General features: G+C 38.3%; 1 protein-coding gene across 4 annotated transcripts in view; it reads left to right on the top strand.

Annotated features, from left to right (window-relative positions):
• LOC101848925 (maestro heat-like repeat-containing protein family member 1) overlaps nucleotides 1-17,976 on the top strand; it is a 72,277-nt gene that overhangs the window by 27,191 nt on the left and 27,110 nt on the right. The window contains exons 17-24 of one of the 4 annotated variants that reach the window (XM_035972913.1): nucleotides 5,471-5,574; nucleotides 6,954-7,061; nucleotides 8,445-8,564; nucleotides 9,576-9,590; nucleotides 12,083-12,133; nucleotides 14,553-14,678; nucleotides 16,500-16,649; nucleotides 17,131-17,253. In XM_035972913.1, the coding sequence (XP_035828806.1) occupies nucleotides 5,471-5,574; nucleotides 6,954-7,061; nucleotides 8,445-8,564; nucleotides 9,576-9,590; nucleotides 12,083-12,133; nucleotides 14,553-14,678; nucleotides 16,500-16,649; nucleotides 17,131-17,253 (797 nt within the window). The remainder of the gene's footprint in view (nucleotides 1-5,470; nucleotides 5,575-6,953; nucleotides 7,062-8,444; nucleotides 8,565-9,575; nucleotides 9,591-12,082; nucleotides 12,134-14,552; nucleotides 14,679-16,499; nucleotides 16,650-17,130; nucleotides 17,254-17,976) is intronic. The other 3 variants (XM_013089229.2, XM_013089230.2, XM_013089231.2) reach the window with 3 other exon arrangements.

The raw sequence follows: 17,976 nt of genomic DNA, 5'->3' as shown, positions 1-17,976 counted from the left end.
GGTGCCACTGACTGAAGTGTCTTTAGGCCATTCCCAAAGGGCGGTCATTTCTCGTTCTAATGCACAGTGGAATTGTAAATAGGCTCATCCAACAATGTCATGCTCATGACTGCCTGAACTACAACAGAGAACTGCTGCTTTTTCTTTCCTAATCCTTACTATCGTAATTTTCCTCTTCTTCTTTTGTATGTTTGACACCCTCTTGTGACCCACTATTTCCGGGGTTTCTTGAAAGTCAAAACAAACTTTGTGCTGTTAAAGCTAGAGAGGTGAGCAGAGTAAGCTAGATTCCCTGTAAGGACTTCTCTGTTGACATTCACCCCTTTACGCTCATATGACCTTCTGCAGTTGCGAGTGCCATAAAACCTCAACTAAAACTTAAAAAACCGTCTCGCTTTGAATGTTGTGATGCAATGTGGCCTGAATTAGTATCATTCTTTTCTTAGAGACAACTCGAGAAGATTTCCAAGATGAAGGTATTAAGCTCAATTATGTGTGTACACCTCACCATTTCACAGCCACTCATGCCATTAGACTAATAAAACAATTGTATCGTCATTACTTTAAGGATGTTTTCTTCCTTCCTTTTAAAGCCATGTGTGGATTCCTCTGTGACCTGTATCTACCGATGACCTAATTTTGCTCTCCTTGTTTTTTGTTTTAGATATACTCCTGGGCTGTGTTATCCCCACATGTCCAGTTATTCTTTTTTCCCTGAAAATGACAAAACAAATGTGAGGCGTGCTGACAAAATCAGTTACTTTTCGCAAGCCACAAATAGAGATATTGGCCAAAATTTGACACTAAGGTCAAATTTGTAGAATTTCTATTGATGTCATATTCTTTAACTATAACATTTCTTTTATTATTTCAGACTTATAAATTGTAAAAACTTCACCCATAAGCGTGATGTATCTATTTCCATAATTCTTGAGTCCGAGAAGTAACTCATTTTGTCAGCACGCTTCCCAAATGTTCTTCTTTTTACTGGTACAAGATCTGAATTCTTACTCGTTTGTGTGCAAAGGAAAGTTTATCATAATTTCTGACTCTGTAACATGCCCTGTCTTCACTGCGGGAACAGAAAAGGATAAAAGAAAAGCTGTTAATGAGCTGCTCCCACAATGATATATTTATGTACAAATATGTGGCGTTGTGGTGAAATCTGGCGCTCGCAAAAATAAATGAAAGAAAGCTCCACTTTTCTACCCGTTGTGTAATCTATATGGATTTTTTTAATGGGTTCAGAATCTTATATATGTTAATTAAAAAACACATTTATGAGTGGATTCTGCTGACAACATCGATCTAAGGCTTAAAAACAAAGGCTCAAAAAATGTAAATTTACAGTTTCCAAGGACACTCAAATTTTGAAAGTGACCAAACTTTGGCAGCCATTTTCTCGTACGCTAATTTTATCTCTGACACGAAGCGACCCCCATTTCTTTCACTAAGAAATATCTCGATTTCTATTCAAGATAAATGGGTTGTTGATTTTTTTCACCAAAAGGAAAGCAAATGAACAGGCTTTATTAAGATTAATATATCAATAACTCCATATCCCCAAAACTTGACGAACACCGCCAGATTCCACCGTGACGTGACACATATTTTCCCTATAGAGAAGTATGTTTATGTATTTGTGAGGCAGCATGGTGAATTCAGGCACTCGTCAAAATGATGAAAGTGAAGAAACTGACACTTTTCCGCTGGTTTGGCAATTATTTTGGACATTTTGCTTTTTGGCTCAATTCCTTCTATGTTCTATGTCCATTTAAGAAAATTTTTTTAGTGTGAATTATATTGAAAAACATTGATTAAAGGCACACAAAATGCAAATTGTAAATTTCACTGGACTCTTGGACCTTGTGAGTTATGAAACGTTGGCAGCCATTTTCTCACTAATTTTACCTCTGAAACCAGGCGACCCCCCATCTCAATCAATCACAAATATCTCGACATGTATTCGAGATAAATGGGTAATTCTTTCATCAAAAGCAAGGCAAATGAACAAGCTTTAGAGCTATATCAATAACTCCATATACCCACAAATTGACGAGCTCCTGATTCCACTGCGTTGTGCCACGTATGTCATCACTGTTGCAAGAAAAGTGAGGAACTCCTTTTTTTTCCCTTTGCTCACCTTGTAAAGAATTTTCAAACAGAGGGATGCTTTTTTCTTGCAACAATGACAATATGATCTAGCTAGAAAAAAAGTTAAGAGTTAGGATTCTTTATGGAATAATAAGTGTGAAATTTTAGTTCATTAATTTTAATATACAATTACTTCTAGCGCTGCTGCATTACGTACTCACCTTCACTCCTCTCCCTTCATACCAACAGATGACCCACCCCCCTTCCCCCCCAACCTCCTCTTCCTCTCCAATTTTATCTCTTCTCCCATTCCCTTACACTTTTGAGTATCTTAGTTCACCTGATCTTGTAGTTGTTTTGCAGTATTATCAATGATCGTAAATAACAAGATGGTTCACTCCTCTCTTTGAGCCAATTAAAAAAGTGGCCTCAAAATTCGGTGGTGCCTTCTTCGCAAATGCACACTCTTTGCGAATAGAGTCACCCTACTTGTGTGAAAATAATTTAAGAGAAACTAACAAGTTTTTGAATAAATAAGAATTCAAATTTCGGAAGAACGCTTTTTTAAAATGGTTACGCTGAGAAAAAACCTCTTGGAAGAGGCAACTGTTTTCTTCGTTTATTTTGACTTTAAAATGAGAGACGAGAGGTCATTAAAATAGAAAAACCTAAAACTCTGCACAGAAAGAACCCGAACAGCTGATGAACAGCAGTCGATCTGCGCACGTAAGGAGATGCTATTCCTATTCTTCTGGAGAAACGAAAGAGAGCTTCAAAACAAAGACTGCAGCGCCATCTGAAGCAATGAGTGGAATTCCGCGGACACTTTTTTGGCTGAGTGAACTATCTTGTTATTTACTATCTTTGGTATTATTCTGCCAGAGGGATACTGGTGGCCTTGCACTTCACATCACCAACAATCTATAGCTCTCCTACTGCCACTCACCATTAACACAACAACTGAGGCTAGCTTAAAAAAGTTTTCTTCATAAATTTATATAAAATACTACAAATTTCCTTCACACGGAAAATGGGATTGTTCACAGCACTTCCCCCTTCTCACACACATTTTGCATACACATATATGGCCTATGTACAGCTCATCAATGATATTATTTTGTTGCAAAACTTGTTACAAGAAATTAATTTTGTAGTGAACACATTTATCTCACTAAAGTTTCTCAAAACATGCGTTCAATAAGCATAACGTCGCGATTTTTAAAGAATGACAGACTTGCTTTTAAAAGCGATATTGCCTCAGCTGTAAACTTTTTAAAAATCTGTAGAAACCATCGACTGGGATTTTTTATTAGTAATTATTAAGGAATGTTCTAGAATACAGTGTGCAAGTGTTTGAAAAAATATTCATCAGTTAAGACAAATTGATAAAAGTCATTGTGCAAAACTTGGAGAATTTATGTTCAATAGTTAAGGAGATATTTGACACTAAGTTCCGCCACGAATTTTTGACAGCACTATAATACTTTTGGAGTATCATATAATATTCATGTTACTCAAGTTTTTTTAAAGTCTATCTTTTTACGTAGAATCTAATGTGAACATAATTTGATCTAAGATGTAAGGACTCCTGTTTTATGTGGTATTCTATTTCCCGCTGCTTTTTAATATTTGAATACGTCGCTGAGAAATGCTCAAATGTTGTTGCACATATGTGATCACATGTTTTCAGCTGTCTGGATAAACTCTTGAACTATCAATTTTTGCCTCAAAAGAAGGACTTCCCATAGTATTTAGGAAAATTTGAAGAAAAAATAATTGACCACAAAAAAATTCATTCTAATTTGCAGGACCCAGCTGCCCTTGCCTGGTCTTTTCAGATAACAGAGCTTTGGGTTTACTAGTGCTTCTTCACTATCTTCTCAAAGTCTCAATTGTGGGTGGTTGGGGGGTGCTCTGGTGTGGTTTGCTTATACTTTCCTATCAAGCAACTATTGTCTTTATCTCCCCTCCTTCTTTTTTGTGTTTGTTACTCTCCTGTAACGTATCTGATCTTCAGCACTTATTTGACCTTATTATGTTGCATGTACTGTAAAACTCTTACTAAAACTAAAAAGTCTCAAATATAATATAGTGAAAAGGGTACAACCATGCTGCTTCGTGTACTCACAAGACAAGCCTATACTCTACTCTTTCAGCTTCTTTTGCCCATCGCTCCAAATATTTTGTTTCGCTGCTCTTTAATCCTAGTAATTATAGAGGACAATGATATAGCGTGTCTCTGCTCAAAAGTAGGCTCTGTGGGTGTTGCACTGTATGATAACCCAGACAGACTTGTTCATGTTGTGAAATGTTCTCGGTTTCCATGGAAACTTTCGTGGCTCAATGACATTTAAAGGTGCTCAAATGCTAATATACTGGCTAGAACTTTCACTATCTTAGCCAATTGCTGATTCTCAAATTTAAATTCAAATTATTATTTAAATGTAGTGTTTTTACATTGATACTTGGGTGGTTGGTGGGTGCTCTGGTTTGGTTTGGTTCTTCTTTCCTATCAAACATCTATCATCCTTATCTCCCCTTCTTCTTTTTTGTGTGTTTATTACTCTCTCATAACACCTCTACTCTTCAGCACTTATATGACCTTATTGTGTTGCAAGCACCGTAAAAACTCTACTAAAGCTTTTTAAAAACTTGGGTCTCCTGCGTGCGACAGCAAAGTACCACAGATGCTGGAGCAGATTCTAACTCGCAAAGTAAGAACATTTCTGTTGAGTCTCTTTCTGAATGAAGTGATCTTGGCCACAGATTGGGATGAACCTGCACCTTTACGTTTGTGAGTTTGACTGCTCTACCACTAGACTACTGAAGCAACAATATGGTTGCTTTTAAGGACAAGAGGGCTAACCCAGATTTCGGGGGTTTCCAGAAATCTTGACCTACTCCAAAAGTGGGCATTTCCCTACCTATAGGAAAAGTTTGGTTCCATTGGTGTGTATATTTATTTGGTTATAGAGAAAACTCTCCTTGTATTTTAAAGAAACTGAATAAGTGTTCAAAAACTTTACCTTGGATTTTCTCAAAGCATCATTTTTCGGGATAGCCCCTTTGTGCTTAAAAGCGACCATTTCTCTCCACATGGGAATCAAACTTGGGTCTCCTGCGTGCGCCAGCGAAGTACCACAGGTTCTAGAGCAGATTCTAACTCGCAAAGTAAGAAAATTTATTTGGAGTCTCTTTCTGAATGACATGATCTTGGGCACCTTACATTTGTGAGTTTGACTGCCTGACCACTAAACTACTGAAACAACAATATACAGTCTTATAATCTCTATTGTTGATTGAAACCTACTGAAACTACTGAAACAACAATATAGTCTTATAATCTCTATTGCTCATTCAACATTTGTTTGTCTAGACTCGTCTGACAGTGAAACGGAGGAGGAGGAGGGCACCGCCAAAAAAGCTGATTCAGAAAAAGAAACTTGGTCGCAGAAAAACTGGGAGGATTTGTTATTGAAGGTATTTTTTCATTTTTTCTTTGTGAGTTGATCCATTTGTGGGTGTTCTTGTCATTTTTCTTTTTCTCTTTTAGTGGTTCTGATCATATGTTGTACTTTTTTTTTACAGTACGTTCCTGGTCAAGTGTGGCTATTATGCTTTTTGTCATAAGTTGCTGCCTGAGAATTACAAAGTTCTATCTGACATTTTTCGCCATTTTGAGTTCCTAAGACCAAGAGGTCTGAAACCAAATGTTCTATCTGTTCTATCAAAATCGTGGGATTATTCAGAGACTTTATCAACATATTCAAAGAATTGCATTAAAAAATGCTTGACAGGTTGTTAAACTGAAAATTTTTGACATCAGATTTCTCAAAACTAGGTACTGAGCAGAGAGAGCGTTGTAATTGTAAGGTAGGGAAGTAACAACACAGCTGGGTTTTGTTTGTCAGTTCTAAGTCAAGTTGAAAAAGTATCAGCCAGAGAAGTGCTGTAAAACCTCTACTAAAACTAACTCTCTTGATGGAATGTTCTGAGCAAATGGCATACCTCTTTATGCATGATATGTTGTCTTGTGGGTACTTTTTTTTTCTATCTGTATGTTGTTTGTTTATTCTTTGTTGCAGATTGTATTGTCTTTTCTTTTTACCGAAGTCCAGTAAATTCTGGAAATTTGACCATGCCCAATTTTAGCTTTGGAATGCTTGGAAAGTAGCACTGATAGGTCTTTTTTTTCAACTGCCGTCGGATGTTTTTGATTGTCTATCATGCTATTTGTGTCTGTTATAGACACTGAAAGATCGGGATAGAATAGCTTTTGTAAGAGCATCCAAGCAAAGGAATGAATGGCGAACCATGATCGCAGAAGTCGGTTACAGATCTGGCATTTGATGATGATTGTGTCTGTAAGCTTCCTTTTTTGTGGGTGGTTGGCGGGTGCTCTGGTCTGGTTTCCTCCTTCTTTCCAATCAGACATCTATCGTCTTTGTCTCCCCTCCTTTTTCGGTAGTTGGTTGGCGGGTGCTCTGGTGTGGTTTGCTCCTTCTTTCCTATCAAACATCTATCGTCCTTATCTCTCCTCCTTCTTTTTTGTATACGTTACTCTTTTATAACACCTCTACTCTTGGGCACTTATATGACCTTATTGTGTTGCAAGTGCCGTAAAACACTTACTGTAACTATATGTTTCAGTGTTTCTACTCACTCTAGGTGGGCGGTTAGCAGGCACTCTGGTGTGGTTTGCTCCTTCATTTCTCTAATAAATCTATCGTCCTTATCACATCTCCTTTTTTCTTTGTATGGTACTCAGTAGTATCACATACAATCTTTGGCACTTTTATGACCTGTTTATGTTGCGAGTGCTGCAAAACTCTGACTAAAACTAAAACTTTTCCCTCCAGATGCTGTCCAAAAGCCTGGATGTAGTGGACACAGAGGAGTGGACAGCAGAGCTAGGCGAAGCCTTTGGTCACCAGGTGTCCCTGTATGCTTCCTATGTGGAAGAGAGAGTGAGTAGATCATTGCATTTATTTTACCCTCCCAACAACTAAATTTTAAGTATTAATGAAAGGTGATGATTGGAGAACCATGATCGCCAATGTCTGTTTCAGATCTGGCACTTGATGACAATGATGATGGAAGGGGAGAGGGGGGAAGAGGACTGTTTCCATTACCTGTCCTTGCCAACAGGGGCTGAGAGAAAAGTGCATCCCAGAAGACAGGTGGAGGTATTCCACGTAGTAACTTCCTGACATGGGAATGACACTCCAGTCTTCTACGTACAACAGTATAGAACCTTACCTTTGAATCGCACAGGCTGATGAGGGTGAATAAATACCTAAGTACCACTCTGTACCTGCCAGTAACATTTTGTCTTTGCATTGCAGGACAGACCTTACTTTGAACTTAAACAGGGTTTAGATTTCAGGTTCAAAAGTAATAAAAGTGAAATGGAATACGGTTAATGCCCCTGTCAACAGTATTTGGTTAATTAAGAGGTGGGACCTCTGAGTTTATCATCAATCTTCAAAAGGACAGAGCCAAATAGGAAATTTGTGTAAAGTGTCTTTCCCAAGGAGACAATGTCAGACGGAGCTGAGGCTCGAACCCCCTAACCCACAATCTCACTGTCACAGTTCAGTATTAAGTTGTACTGTGGGTAAGAAAGAGATTGAGAGAGAATAGTCAGATTTTGATGGGTTACTGTTTGCAGTTAGCTCTGAACGTGGCTGACGTGGAGGGAAAAATAATTTGTTGTTTCTTCTCGGAAATTATCATCTCGGTTCTGTTATTGGAGGATGCTGGAGAGTTTATGGGTGGTTGGCGGGTGCTCTGGTGTGGTTTGCTTCTTCTTTCCATTCAAACATCTATCGTCTTTATCTCCCCTCCTTCTTTTTTTGTGTTTGTTACTTCCTTGTAACACCTCTAATCTTTGGCACTTATATGACTTTATTGTTTTACAAGTGGCGTAAAACTCTTACGAAAAAGAAAGCGGAGAGTTTTCTTCCTCAGAATTTTTTTGGCTGAGGTACAGGCCTACTGTGCCTAAGTTAATCTTTGGGTCTGTTGATAACTTCGGCTTACGTGTTCCAGCCACTGGCTTTTTTATTATGACCAGTAATTTTCTATATTGACATTTTGTAGAACATTTTATGATTTAAAAAAATCTATGTAGAAGCTTTTAGTTTCTAAGTCTAAGAGACATGATTTACGCCCAGTATAAATTTTCAACAGAATCTTCATCCTCATGACCTTAAGACTTGCACAATATCAGATATCAGATATGATATTGTCTTCTTTTTTTTTAACCTTGGGACGGTTGTCTCCTTCTATAAAACTCTGTATGTTTTTCTTGTTTGGCTCTGAAAATATCATGTGTTTTTCCCGATCAGAACTTTGCCTTCAAGTGCTTAGGCATCATCATGCGGAAGTCCACAAAGAAAGATTTTGTCACCAAACATCTCGATCTCATCTTCACAACAGTCAAGCATGCTGACCAGGTGGAGAGAGAGGTAAGCTGGAGATTTGGTCTTTCCATAAGGTTTTTCTTCCTTGCTACTAGCTTTGTAGTGCTCCCTTGTGGTATCTCAGTATGATGCTGATCTTTGACTTGAGTGCATCTATCTGGAAAGATTCAGGATTTAGGTTTCTTCATTTGATCCTAGAAATGCAGCACTGGCATCTGCTGTAATGGGGAGGCTCCTCGTTGTTGCACACAAAAAGGGTAGGAGTTCAATTCTCATGTGGGGGAAAGGTTCTGTTGAATATCTCCATCATGCAGGGTGAGAAAGGCAATGATGATGATGCATATCTCCGTCATGAAGGGTGAGAAAGGCAATGATGATGATTGATATCTCCATCAGTCTGCTGACAGTCAAGGCCAAAGCAGCCTGCCTTCTAAAGATTAGTAAATTGCGTCTCTTGATTACTTGATTACTTGATCCTGGGAACAACAGCCTAGCACTCCGGGCATTGCCATACGTGCTCCGCTCCCTGCTCCAATATCCTTCTCAGAGTCCATCTGCTGATTGTTCCGGTGTTCATTTGGTTAATAGCCCGTCTTTCTATCCCCTTTACCATGCAATGGGGACATAAAACTTTTGCAGTCAATGAAGAATTCAACATACTTCTACCTCCTTTTTAATCTGTACTTCGCTATCGAGAGTGATTTTTTTCTGAAAGATACAAAGCTGCTATTAGTTAAAGGAGAGATGACTTTGGGTTCATGGTAAGCCCTATATTGCACAGGTCAATAACATTAATTCAGAACAATTAATTATCTGGGAAATGGGGATATATTTTTTTGCTTTTTTTTCTTGCCGAGCCGCATTTCCTTGGTACTTTTATAGTCAAACCTTATGGGTGGAATTGTCTTTGATTATTTAATTCTAAACTTGTCCTTTTCTGTTTGCATGCATTGATTTTGTTGTAGTCAACTGCTTGTAAAACAGAATTATGTATCTTTTCAATCTATTGCTTATTACATTGTAGATGCCCTTACTCTCAAACCCCTTTTATTTCAGTGCCATTCATTTGATGTAAGCAAAACATAGTCGTCGTTTTCATGTCTTCCTTCAAAAGTGTTAGTGGTAGTGGGCTGTGCAACTAATGTCTCGTAGAATAAAGTTATTTCTGTTGGCTTCGTGTGCACTACTTACATCTGTGGATGTTAAACTTGTGTTTCCTCGACATGCTAATAATTCATTTTCACAAAATAATGTCAGGATCACTGCAGGTGTGGACGGTGTCTCAAGTTGTTTTGGTGGCTTTTGCATTCAATACTGTTTTTCATTCTTCCTCTGTTTCAAACCTTAGAAAGAGTGCTTAGGAACTATCTTCCTATATTTTTAAGGAAGAGTTATTTTTTAGATACGGAAATTAAGTGGATCATTATTTGTTTGCTGTATTTAGAGCAATGTGGAAGGATAATAAAAGTTAACTCTTTATCTCTGAGGGGGGTAAACCCACTACTTTTTTTGGTGCTAAATCTAAAAATGACAAAAACATAATTAAATGGGTCATTAAATCGAAACTAGCATACCTCTATTGATAGTTGTTCATCTAATTAATGAACTTTCGGTATAAGAGACCTGTTTGAGGCAATAGCTGAAAAGTAACTTGATGTCGAAGTCAGCGTAAAGGAATGTGCCCGAGCCACTGTCAGCGGCTCACCAGCACAGTGGTTCAGACCGTGAGCCTTGCTGGAGATAAAGAGTTAAAGCATAGTAGAAGCAGAAGTTAATTTAGCTTTTGAACAATGCTTTCAAGATGCCTAGTAGATTTAAAAGTACAACCAAATCATATTTCAGTATTTTTAACCTCTCCTGGTTGCGTTATCTTGTGGGACAAATGTTTTCTTGCTTAACGTTGTAAGGGCTAATTGTGAAACACATAGAAGTGCAGGACAGTTGCTGCTAGGGGCTGACACTTAGATGGAAAGGATTCTTGGAAAGTTCTCCTCATTATCAAGTGTTTATGGGCAGGGTAGAAACATTGTGACTCCTAAATTGTGTAAGTTGTGTGGAAGGGGGAAGGGTTTTTAAATGGTCGCTTTTAAGCACAAGGGGGCTATCCTGAAAAATGCTGTTTTGAGAAATCCGAAAGGTAAAGTTTTTGCACCTTGTTCAGTTTCTTTAAAAGACAAGGAGAGTTTTCTCTATAACCAAACAAACATACACACCAATGAAACCACACTTCTCCTATAGGTAGGGCAATGCCCACTTTTGGTGTTAGTCAATATTTCTGGAAAACCCCGAAATCTGGGTTAGCCCGCTTGTTCTTAAAAACGACCAAATCATTTATACAGTTGGGCACGGATAACTCAAACACGCCGGGGAATGACCAATGTGTTCAACACGTCCATAATTTGGGTTAATCGATAATGAAAAATAGAAGAGGTGTCAGTCGCGGAATGGCAAATTGTGCAAGCTATCTGTGATTTCCAGTTTTTCTTGTTTGTGTTATCTGTGCCTGATTTTATTTCTACGTTCAATTTTACAAAACTATCACTTGACATTTCTCACTGAACTTTTCTAGGATGCTTGAAAAGAAATGTGAAGCCATCTAGAAAGGTCTCCATCAATTTCTGCTTCTAAAGCTCCAAGTTTAAGTTGTCCGGAGCATGTTTCTAGGTCTTTTACGTGATATCTTCAAGGAAAATATCTTTTGACTGCCTTGTCACTTAACTCAATACCCTGTAATGATTTCCATGTATTGATAGAATTGATTTATAAAAAATTAAATAGCTCGATTTTACTACTTTCCTAACATGTGCTTAGACTCAAGACGAAGAATGAACATAATCAATAAAAATAATAATAGATTGCATTTATATAGCGCTCTATCCCATTCTAGTGTAAGCTCTGAGCGCTTTACACAAATCACATAATCATTCACGCAAGAAAAAATATTTCACAGAAACAAGAAAAACCTGTTCAACCACATAAAGAAGAACTTTCTCAACCATACATTAACTATATACAAGAAAGGACAGTTTAAAAAAGGAATGTAGATTACCTCTGAAAAGGGTCCTACAAAATTCTATTCACTTTCCTAGCTGTTTAGATGAGAAACTCCTTTTTCTGTGTACGTTATCATGGCCAGCCTTGGCCACTGGGAATGACCACTCATCCTTTTTGGAAGAAGCTTCAGCCACTTGGAATGACCACTCATCCTTTTGGGAAGAAGCTTCAGCCGCTAGAAATGACCTTTCGGAGATACTGAGTTAAAGAGGTCTGACCAGCTGAGCATAGTATGACATCTGATGGTTTACCCTGATAAAAATAACTGACAGCCATGAATGTTCAACAAGTATTGAGTGTAGAAAGGCAACTGACCTTTGTTGACTCGGACTTATGAGATCCAGGCCAATGTCAATAACTTTGTGCTCTTCAGTTTTCATTTTTCTGGTGTGTGTTTTCGTCTGACTCAGAAAATGTGACTTTTATGGCCTGGGTATTGTGAGCTTTTTGTGTTCTGTCTGTATGGTATGATTAACTTTGATGTGTTTCTGATGCCCACTTTTGTGAAGAAAAGAAACCGGGCTGCCTATCATTTGACGTCAGCTGGATGCCCTTTTATGGTTTGATCCTTTGGTTTTTTTTCTCCGTTGCAAAGCATGGTGTACACAGTTGTAACCGCTTGCACTTTCCTGTTCCTGTTTCTCACTTCACTGTTATTTTACTGGAAGAGTTGCCTAAGTGAATAAATTTTCTGATGCATAGCTTTTTTTTTGGTTACTAATTGAAGGTTTTGTTTTTATGTAAGGTCCCCATTGAATTTACTTTTTTTGCATTTGTGAAAATTAGACTTTCAAGTATTTGGACAATCAGTTTCAGAAAAAAAATTCTCTTTGCTTGTTCCATGTGTATGAAGCCTTTCTCTTGTTTTGCCTTTTGGTCAGTTGTATAAGGCTTTTCATGCTTTGTTTCTTTTGTTCTCGCGGAAACTAAAAGTAAGACCATGTAAAGTGAGTGGCTTTTTTTTCTTCAGTTGAACCAGTATTGTTACCGTGTAGATATCTGTGAATGCATTTGCCAATCCTAAAGGGGTGGGTGGGTGGAGAAGGGGGAGGGGGGGGGGGACTTCTCAGGGCTCAAAAGGTTTTTTATCTTATATTTTATGGAAGTTATAAGAAGAGAAAATGTTTGTTTTTCTGTCTGCTTTTTTATAACAACAGTATTCAACAGGTACTTGTTTTAGATATCTATTTAAAAAAATAGCTATGCAGGGTTTAGTAATATCTTTTTTATATTCGTGACAAACCTGCAGCATTTATTCCTGAAGGGAAGGAACAAGAAGGGAATTTTTAAAACTTGTGATGTCTTTGGAGTTTAATTTGTTTGGCCCTCTGACAATTCCATTTTGTTCTGGTTTGCTTCATGCTTCAAAGCTGAATCATGCGTACTCAGACACAGTTAGCTAGGACTGTCTGAAGTGCTCAAATATATCATTTTAGTTTGGGCTTTGTTTTGCTGTTATTTTGTCTTTTTCTTTCTTTCTTTCTTTCTTTTTCTTGTTCATCTGGCAGCTAGTTCATCCTTCATGTATTTTGTAGTCCTCTCTAATGCTTCTAAAGTAAGCATATGTGCACATATCAAATTCATATACACACCTGTTGTGCTAATAAGGAATGAGAAACATTTACTACTTGTTTGTGGTGTATTGGTGATGATTTCTACCATTGGTGAAGGTGAGGATTGCATCAAGGCAATTTTTGAAGTTAAATCTATTGAGTGTAAGTTGCCTGTATTCATGTTGTATTTCACATTTTTTTATATGCCTATGCCATAATATAACCATGAGTGAAGTTAAAGTTAAATTCATGGAGATTTTCTTCTTTTTCTCCTTTGAGGTTCGATTTAATGAATACTCTAAACGATTAGTGACTTGTTCACTCACTGAGATTTTAATGCAGAGCCACTAGCAATGTGTCTACTTTTAGAAATGTTTGATAAATAACTGCTTCTTTCTTTTGAATGACGTTACGTTTGTGATATGCCGTTGTCTTCTAAACATGAAAAGAGTTAAGTAATGCAGGCATGTGACTTACTAAAACGACACTTTTAGATAAATCTTGTGCCGCATATGGACATTTCAAATTAATTATTAAGCTTTGCTATGTTCTCTTACTTACATTGGCCATTCATTCCATCTCCATAGTAACTAAAGGGCATGCATAAATCATGATTGCTGGTAGTATTTGGTTTTTAATCAATTGATTCATCGATTTATGATCTTGGGTTCTTGTTGGTCTTGAAACTGAAAAACGTTTTGTGCTAAATGCTTGTGCCAGGTGCTCTCTGTTAGTTATGGTCTATGAAGACTTGTTTATGCTTTTAATAATGCAGTGGATTAAATTACACTAAAATCGATTTTCTTAAAATGATTGTTCAGAAACATCCAAATAAAAGTATAATACAATACAAAAGAGCTGAGCTGAACTTTTTTTTTTTTATTTGCTAATTTTTAATCATGAATAGGAGCCATTCTGAGGCAAATTATTCTGTAAGAAACAGCAACTTATGTTCTTAAAGATATCTAGGATTTTTCTGAATTAGCTGCTTAAAGTAAAGTGAAGATTGCACTAAAAGTGGTCTTCTTTTCTTAAGCTATTGTGATGCATTTGAATGAGCCTTTGGGAGTCTATACTTTAAATTAACACGTCTGTAGAAGAGACTGGTACTTTTTAATTCTCCCATATGAGTCTGTGAGTTTACTGTCTGATGATATAGATAGTTCTTTATAGTTTGTATGTATCTCTCTTCTATATATATTAATACTTTCCTCACAGTTTGTGGATCATATGAGGCCCCACTGGGAAGTCCTACTTCTTGTCTGTCCCCAGTTGTTACTTTCTGTTTATCCCTCTTTTTTTCTGCCTTAAATACTTGTCGTGGTATTGATCTGCTTCTCTTTATCAACTCAAACAATCTTCTCTGTTTGTTCTTTATCCATATTGACCTTTGTTGATGGTATATACAAATTTTTCTGTTGTAAAGGGCTGTGCGATTGCTATAGGCTATACAGCATCTTCGCATTTGGACACAGTGCTGACAAAACTGGAGTCCGTTGCGAAAAATGACATGAACAAAAAGTCCGGCGGCCTCTTGAGCATACTTAATAAGGTACGTGTAAATGTTGCAGGTGTGACCATGGCACAGTAGGGCATATAAAGTATAATATTCAACGACAAACACATCTGGTCGGGGTAGGCAGTTTAATAATTAACAACTGGCGCATACTCTGTTCATGTGTTCTGCTCGGAAGAGACACTGACCACATGGTCTCGGGCTTATATACTGCTCACAACACTGACATAGGAAAGGACGAAGACAATCCCAACAGTTACGGGTGGTCTCTAAGAATAATGGACGAGGACAACTGGACACTGACTTATTGGGTTAATTCCCTTAAACATGTTTGACAGTGACAACGCTACATGAAGGGATCAAGTGACTACAACAAACTCTTCGAGCCTGGCGCAGAACAGAACTGCGCCAGGTTACCGGAACAGATAATTTTCACCGTCGCATTATTGCGTCAAGTGACCTCAAAGTGGTAATTGGAAAAGCTTGTAGCTTCATAACTTCATTTCTGTTTGGACTAATGATTCAGTGTTATAGTTAGCTGAATGAGAAATAGAATATTAGTAATCAACCAACAGTTGATGAGAAATGTAATTATGAGTCTACAAGCTCGTAAAATTGATACCCTCATGAATTACAGTTTGTGATAATACCTGTTGTATCGGTGAATCTTTCATATTTGTTTACAACTACTGTCGAAACTGTCTAAGACAGCCACCCATTGTCTGGGAGCAAAGTGGCCATCTGAGATGGGTGGCTGAATTACACAGTGTCCTGATTAATATAAGAAATATGCATGGGAGGAAATGGGAAGTGGCAGTTTGTACAGTTTGTCTTATACAGATGGAAGTCCGTCACTTTGGCTGCCTAAAACTTTCGAACCACTATACTTTCGAATTTGACAAAATTAATGTTGGTTCAGGATGAGTTAAAGGGTGCACAGTTTTATTTAGGAGCCTGGAGTCACTGTAGTTTAATTTTCAGTTTTTCATTAGTTTCGTTTAGATCTAATCTTGAGAAATCTGTCTTCTAAAATGCCATTGTAAACAAGTGAAGTTTCCGTTCACTAGCTGTGCGAAAAGATTCCAACCACACCTTTGAAATTCTGGAGTGTATAACCACGAAAACGGAATAGAGAATCAATCTATACATCTCTATACCTAGACCTTCTAATTTTTGGCATCTCTCAAGATTTTTCGCTCCATTCCAGTAGAGTGTAAATATAGTAGGCCAATGACTTTCAGTTGATGTTAATGCACCGATCATTCCTTTCATCAAAAGGAGGCCCAGCAAGTATTTATATGATTCTACTGTGGTGGGGGCTCAGTAGCTTGTATAACTGAACTGTGGGATGAAGATCTTTTACCCCCACCAGGGCAGTGCCACTGACTGAAGTGTCTTTAGGCCATTCCCAAAGGGGGGATATTAACATTTTCTTCTGCACAGTGGAATTGTAAATGGGCTGATTTATCGATGTCATGCTTATACTGTGCCGGAACAACATAGGGGTAACTGCTGCTTTTTATTTCCTCATCCTTACTGTCGCCATTTTCCCTCTACTTCTTTTGTATGTTTGTTTCTCTCTTGTGACCCGCTATTTCCAGGGTGCCTTGATAGTTGAGGCAGACTTTGTGCTGTTGAGGCTAGAGAGGTGAGCAGGTAAGTCTGATTCCCTGTAAGGACTTCTCTGTTGACATCCACCCTTTGGCACTCATATGACCTTATGCAGTTGCAAGCGCTATAAAACCTTACTGAAACAAACAAACAAGAAGATCTTTTAGTGTATTCTTTACGAATATTTCTATTATCCTGGCTTGCTATTATTGATGTTGTTTTCATTATGATAATTTTGTTTCGCAGGATAAGACGGAAGTGAATACAGAACAGGTCAAGGCCACCCTCATGCTGTGCTACGGCTTTGTGGCTCTCTATTCCCCTCCCTCCCTCATCATTTCTCGCATGGAAGCCACCATACTGCGCACCATCTCGCCCTACTTTGTCAATGTCAAGGTATGAATGCACTGATATCATCGACGATTTATTTTATTGTATATTCTAGCAACTTATTTCATTGATATTCTGAATTATATTTGTAAAGGGATAAGTTATCTAGCAACCATTACAATCAGTGAATGCACTGATATCATAGACGATTTGGTCGCTTTTAAGGACAAACAGGCTGACCCAGTAAATCTGCTGTTTTCAAGGACTCTTGAGCTACGGAAATCACGAGACTGGCGGCAATTTTCTCGCTAATTTTACTTCTGAAACCACGCGACTCCACCTCTTCCAATCGCAAATATCTCAACTTCTTTTCAAGATAAATGGATATTTTTTACACTGAAAGCAAGACAAATGAACAGCCTTTAAGATGATACCAATAACTCCATATGCCCAAAAACTGACTAGTGCCTGATTCCACCGTGACATGAAACAAATATTTTTTTGCTCGTGAGTTCTGAGAGCCGGGGTATTTTGTGTGCTCTCCCAGGACACGAGTGTCAAGCAGAACCTGATCCGCTGCGCTGACCTCCTGGCTCAGTCTCTGCACCGGGACCACCTGGAACAGGACTACAACTTCTCCACACGGGGGGAGTTCTTGGTCCACATGCAGGTCAGACGTTTACTGTGTGCGTGTTGTGTTCATTTACTTGTCTGTCTGTCGGTCTGTCTGTTAGTCTGTCTGTCTGTCTGTCTGTCGGTCGGTCCGGTCTGTCGTTGGGTCAGTCGGTCGGTCGGTCGGTCGGTATTTCTCTCTCTCTCTCTCTCTCTCTCTCTCTCTCTCTCTCTCTCTCTCTCTCTCTCTCTCTCTCTCTCTGTGTGTCTCTCTCTCTCTCTCTCTCTCACTCTATCTCTCCCTCCCTCCCTCCCTCTCTCTCTCTCTCTCTCTCTCTCTCTCTCCCCTCTCTCTCTCTCTCTCTCTCTCTCTCTCTCTCTCTCTCTCTCTCCCTCTCTCTCTCCCTCTCTTTCTCCCCCCCTACTATTTATTACCTATGTATGCATGCAAAGCTTAAGAAATTAAAAGTGTGATGCTCATTAAACTTCTTGTCCATGGTCACATCTGTGTTTGCAAAGAATAAAATATCAAGAGAAGGAGAAAAGGATCTTGTGCACCAGATGCTAAAATACAAATTCAATAGTTACTCATTGGTCTGAAGGAGTGGGCCATGTCATCAAACACAATCTCCCTGCTTCCCAATCTTTAAATTTCGTGTGTGGGTGGTTGGCGGGTACTCTGGTGTAGTTTGCTTCTTGCTCCTTCTTTCCTACCAAACATCTATCGTCCTGATCTCTCCTCCTTTTTTAAGTTTGTTACTCTCTTGTAATACCTATAATC

This window comes from Aplysia californica, unplaced genomic scaffold (assembly GCF_000002075.1).
Source record: "Aplysia californica isolate F4 #8 unplaced genomic scaffold, AplCal3.0 scaffold00902, whole genome shotgun sequence".
Taxonomy (NCBI): domain Eukaryota; kingdom Metazoa; phylum Mollusca; class Gastropoda; order Aplysiida; family Aplysiidae; genus Aplysia; species Aplysia californica.
Note: the sequence above shows the minus strand (reverse complement) of the source record. Positions and strands in the feature narration are given on the sequence as shown.